At 35.1% G+C, this 6,124-nt stretch overlaps 1 protein-coding gene across 1 annotated transcript in view; it reads left to right on the forward strand.

The window, feature by feature from the left end:
• CEP152 (centrosomal protein 152) overlaps positions 1–6,124 on the forward strand; it is a 114,877-nt gene that overhangs the window by 13,138 nt on the left and 95,615 nt on the right. Inside the window, exons 2-4 of the mRNA XM_042783682.1 lie at positions 2,365–2,468; positions 2,921–2,987; positions 3,067–3,345. Of these exons, the coding sequence (XP_042639616.1) occupies positions 2,365–2,468; positions 2,921–2,987; positions 3,067–3,345 (450 nt within the window). The remainder of the gene's footprint in view (positions 1–2,364; positions 2,469–2,920; positions 2,988–3,066; positions 3,346–6,124) is intronic.

Raw genomic sequence — 6,124 nt, forward strand, 5'->3', positions numbered from 1 at the left:
ATTCTCCTTTCTGACAGATAAAGAGATTGAGGCTCCAGTCAATTTGTTCCAAAATCATAGAGCTAGAAAGTGACAGGATCACAAATAGAACCTAGTCTATTTGATGCTAAAATTTACGTGTTAAAGATGATGAAACATTAAATCGGACAAACTGTGAAGCATACTACATCTACCTCAAATGCCGGTCCTCTTGAATTATAAGGCTATATACTTAAACCTCACTGAAGGTTTAGAAGAAAATATTCTTTTCATATAGACATCTTTATATGATGTAAGTATGAAGTATTTTGTTGTTATTTTTCTTTTCTTTGTGTAACAGGAGGGGGCTAGTCTTTTTCTTTGAAGCAGTGATGCATAAGTACAGACCAAACTGGTTGGACTACTTTCAGAAGACCTCATAGATGTGACTTTTTTTTCCTGGTCAGTGTTGTCTTTGTAGAGTCACTTAGCTAGCTTTCACGTGAGGCACTTGGTATACCAGTATGTCAATATGTTTTGTTGTATTCTTTGTATTTCTTTTTCTTTTTATCTTGAATCAACGAATATGGCTAATTCTCAAAATGATTTTTCAACTATTCTGCATAAGCATGTAAGAAATCAAAGTCTTGGGTGTTAGTATTAAACAGATTTGGGAGTCACGATATCTTGATTGTAAAGAATATCTGCTTTGTTTCATCTTTAGAGAACAAAATAGATTGAGAACAACTTTTTTTTTTTTTTTAATCATCTAATGAATGTCAGAAATATATCCCCTTCACATTCCCACATTTTATGGGGCATTCTTTTTGGACTTTTCTTAGAATATATATGTTTTTAATTTTGTTGTGGTAAAATATATATAACCAAGAAGTCTGCCATTTTAAAGTGTATACAATTCATGGTGTTAATTACATTCAACATGATGTGCAACCACTATCTTGGAATATTTTATATGACTTTTAGCATTTGTTGAAAAGTTTTTGTGATTATAAAACTAATATTCAGATATGTTTTATAGCTATACTGCATTTTCTTTATATTAATGACAGAGAAAGTAAAAAAATAAAAACTACCATAGATCAAGTAACACCTCATTTTCTTCTCCACAGTTTTACAGAGTATTTAATGTCTTTAAAATTCACTCATTACATAAATTATGTGACTGAATTATGTACTTTTGAGGGACTCAATCAATTTGTTTACTAAACTAGTGCTTAATTTCTTACAGAGAAACCATTATAAGCTGTCTCCCACGAACTGTTGAGTAATAGTATTTGAGCTCTCTGATTATGTTACCAGTTTTAAGACACTTTATATTGGGATTTGAAGAAAGACATTTATGCCTAGATACTGAAATTACAAAATGAGATGATTATTCATTTGTTATTTTTGTTGAAATATGAATGAATTTGTCACATGGACTATAATTTATATCGGCAGAATACTCAAAATATCATTACTCTATTTGAGTAGAAAAAATTGGAGAGCAAAATCTAAAGCTTTTATATCACTTTTATAGTTGTGCTTTTGAGAGTGTTATCTGTAGAAACAGATCTTCCAACTTTTTTTAACTCAACTGTTTTAGAGAGCAGAGTGTTGCATATCTTTTCATCATTAGAATTAGATGCCTATCCATTAATTAGTCTCTCCCCAAGGCTTTATCACATTATCGGAGCTTTTGAGGGTGTGTAGGCCACCTGTTGCTGCTGCTGCTATTCTTACTACCTGGGCAAAGTGCATCTGGCTCCTGGGAATCCCTGGGGGATATCTGATTGTCAAGTGCTTATGATCTGATTACTAAGAAAGCCAGATTCTGAGACTGGAGTCTGTACTGTGATAACATAATACAATGGTTCAACTATCATTATGACTTACTTTATTTCCATAAGTTGTTTTCAGTTATGTCACACCGTATGTGTATTTCTAGGAGCCCAGATGGTGCAGTGGTTAAGTGCTTAGCTGCTAATGTTAGGGTTGATGGTTCAAATCCACCAGCCACTCCACAGGAGAAAGATGTGGCAGTCTGCTTCTGTAAAGATCACAACCTTGGAAACCCTATGAGGCAGTTCTACTCTGTCCTATAGGGTCACTATGAGTCAGAATTGACATATCAGTAAGGGGTTTATGCATATTTAAATCTAATACCTCTCCAGGAAAAAGTAAAATCTTCTAATATAAGTCCTGATGTTATGTGTCCTCCCCACTCAAGGGAAATGATGAACATAATTCATGTGGAATTTAACATATCTATTAACTGTAGAAATTAGGAAATTCTCTGACTTCTACAGTTAAAGCTTTTTAAAAAATCATTTGTTCCAAGGCAGCTTTGGTTTGGTAGATTGTATCGAAAGTGGTATGGTACTGATGCAGGCTTTCCTGTCTCAGCTGCAGCAGTTACTCACAGACCTTCCTCATGACATGCTGGATGATGACCTGTCCTCCCCGGAGCTCCACTCTTCTGACTGCAGCGAGGATGGCACAGAGGGAGAGTAAGACCCTCCAGTCACTTTCACTCACATATTACAGTTCTATAAATCTCTTTCTTTTGCAACTAATAGTCATGTACATAATTAGAAAATTGTAGACCAGTTATTAAAAGTTGGGGTGAAGGTTGGAAGAAAATCTTGGGGTTTTACAATCAACCATTCAAGATCAAAAGGCAGCATTTGCCCAAAGACAAAGTTTAGAACTCAAGAAAGGTTAGGAGTGAAGGAGGAATGGAAAGAAGAAACACAGGGAGGAAGTAGGAGGAACAATGTTACGTTGACGTGAAACAAAATGTGTGTGAATTGTTGAATGGAAAAATGGAAAACTGATTTGCTCTCTAAACTTTCATCCAAATCACAATACAAAGTTAAAAAAAAAAAATCTTGGGATTCTTTGTGCTACTTCTGTCTAAAAAAATGATAGGGTCTAAATTTAGCATGTTGCTTTTTTCAAGAGCACATCATTCTCAGAAATCAGAGATGACCTGGAATGAGCATCAAGTGCTGCCTAAATCTCAAAGTGTGAGTATTTGGTGTAATAATGACTGATGAGGGTGGGAGTAGATCTTAGTGCCTTCGTTTTACTCTTATTATCTAATAGGACTATAACGACACCCGGGATTTATATGTTGGAGAGAAATGCGGCAATGGTTGGGGAGAGAATCCAAGTGAAAATGAGGACCGGCAACGTAGGTTCCATCCGGAAGAAATTGGAGATGAAGGTGGAAGTGGTTATAGTCCTCCAAGTAAATATGAGCAAACTGATTTATATCACCTTCCTGAAAACTTTAGGCCATACACCAATGGTCAGAAGCAGGAATTTGATAACCAACCAACCAGTGTAATTAATTTTTCAGATCCTCAAAGGAACCATTTTCAGGTATTGTTAAGAATTTGGCTTCAAGAATTTGTGTATGTGTGCACTCATGTGCATGTGTATAAGAAATTTGTGTAAGTGCAATGGTAAGATGATTTAACTACAAAAATTTTGGGGAGTGCATTTATTCAGGCTTATACTACATTAGTCATGCTGTTTTCTGTTTAAAATATAATGTAATCATGATCTTAAATCAGTTTCAAATAGAGGCTTTATCCAATGTTAACATTTATTTTAAGGCTAACAAAGAAAAACGACCCTCATTTACTGCTGCTGCACCTGGCTTCTACTATTACAGTATGCTTCGGTCAGGAGATATATTCAGATATCTTAATATAATTTTAAAAGCAATAATTCTGTGTAGATGGCAGCGTTTAGTTTCCTTAGTTTTTTTGCTCCCTACCCTTAAAACAAATTTTAGGACAGACACTTCAATTTTAGGTCAAACAGCTGTCTGTTTTGTATGGTGTTTTAGCAGTCGAGAGGATAAAGTTAATTGAAGGAAACACCAAACACCTTGTTTGTACCTACGAAGGTTCAATGATGTAAGACCTTAGAATACACTTAGCTACTGCCTAGAATTTCTCAGTGACAGCCAAGAGCTTCATTTTGCTAATGAACGAATTTTTTTTGGATCTGTTTAAGACCTATTTTCTCATAATTCTATCACTATAGAGTGTTTGCATTCTACAAAACTTTTTGAATATTTATTACATGTGAAGCATTGTGTCACATGGTCTTGTTATTCAATGTGTACATTCTTTTCTTTTGTATGATGTATGTAAGAAAACACTTGCCAATTCAACAACTTTTACATAAATACTTCAGTGATGTTATATGCTCAGCATGTTACATAACCACTAAAAAAAACCCAGAAGCTATTGCCATCAGATCAACTCCTGACTCAGGGTGACTTTATGTGCATCTGAGTAGAATTGTGCTCCGTCAGGTACAGCCACTACCTCTATTCCTTTCCAAATTATTCTACCTAGCATGTGCATTCTTTCTTTGTTTCTTTTTTAATGCATTTTATTGAAATATAATTTATGTACAGTGAAATACACGAAACTAAAGTGACATGGGTCAATGCATTTTTTTTTTTTTTTTTTTACAGTGTTCCCTTCCCTCCCTTCCCACCCCGGCAACCAACAAAGAAAGTTTCCCTCCATATATAAACCTTTCCTTTACCTTCCACAACAATGAACTAATACTATATTTGTCCTTCTGTGATTGACTTATTTCACTCAGCATAATGTCCTCCAAGTTCATCCATGTTATGCGGTGTTTTGCAGACTCTACATTATTCTTTAGTGCTGCATAGCATTCCATTATGTGTATGTGCCATAGTTTGGTCATCCATTCTTTCGCTATAAATCTTAAAGTCCCTTGCCAGATATGTAATTATTGGCAAATATGAATTGGTTGCTGTCATTTTTGTTATGTGCTTTTTCGTGGTGTCGATTTCTTTGTTCCATGTAATTTTCTATGCTGAGCTCATTTTGTTTATGAATTGTGTTATCACTTCCTTCATTACTATTGTTTTAGTATTTGCTGAATATTTATGCTGCTCTTCTTTTTTGATGTGAAACTTTATCATTTTTCTTTGAGGTTACCCTGTGATTTATAGTTTTTTTTCCAAGTTTAGAACAGTCCCTTCTCTCTTGTGGTTGTCTTGACTTCCCTACCATTTGGAACCTCTGTAACAACACAGTTTTTGCCCTCTTTTTGGTTTGTAGTTGTCCTCATTTGTCAATTGATGTCTCTGTTTCCCAGTTTACAATCTTGTAGGCTTATTTACTTTGGATACTTCCATAGCTGGGTTGGTTTCTGGGTTATATCATCATGTGTGTTAATGGTCATTTGTTGTTGGCTGTTGTTGCATCTCTGTCCAAAGGGTTCCCTTTAGCATTTCTTGTAAGGTTGGTCTGGTTTTAACAAATTCCCTTAATTTCTGCTCATCTGGCAATGTCCTAATTTCACCGTAATATTTGAGGGACGGTTTTGCTGGGTACAAAATTCTTGGTTGGAAATTTTTCTCTTTCAGGGTTTTGTATATACCATCCCATTGTCTTCTCACCTTCATGGTTTCTGTCGAGAAATCCGAGCTTAGTCTTATTGGTTGCCCCTTGTAGGTAACTTTTGTTTTTCCCATGCTGTTCTCATGATTCTTTCTTTGTCTCAGGTTTTGGTAAGTTTGATGATGGTATGTCTGGGTGATTTTCTTTTGGGGTTTGTTGGACTTCTTGAATGGATATATTCTCATCTTTCATCATACCAGGAAAATTCTCTTCCAACAAATCTTTGGCAATTTTGTCTGTGGTTTTATTTGTCTCTTCTTGTTCTGGAGTTTCGATGACATGTAGGCTATTCCTTTTGATGGTATCCCACATGAACCTTAGGCTTTCTTCATTTTGTTTGAATCTTTTTTCTGATTTATCCCTTTCCAAAGAAGTGTTCAGGTATTTGCCTTCAATCTCCCTAATTCTGTCTTCCATTGATTCAGTTCTGCTCCTTTGCCCATTCAGTGTCTAAGCTATTTCTGAAAATTTAGTATTAATCTTTTGGATTTCTGTGTGTAGATTTTGTATCTTCTAATTTTTCATTTATTTTGTCATTTTGTTCTTGTATTGTCTTTCAAAATTGTTCTAGGGTTTTCTCTGTGTTTTCCTTGATCTGCCTCTCAATTTGTTGAAGATACCTAAATACAATTCTTTTGAATTCCTTATGAGGGAGTTCCAATGCTGCATCTTCCGCAAGGATATATTTTGGGTCTGTATCCTGG

The sequence above is a fragment of the Orycteropus afer genome, unplaced genomic scaffold (assembly GCF_000298275.1).
Source record: "Orycteropus afer afer isolate SDZICR_OR568_19922 unplaced genomic scaffold, OryAfe1.0 scaffold00026, whole genome shotgun sequence".
Lineage (NCBI taxonomy): Eukaryota > Metazoa > Chordata > Mammalia > Tubulidentata > Orycteropodidae > Orycteropus > Orycteropus afer.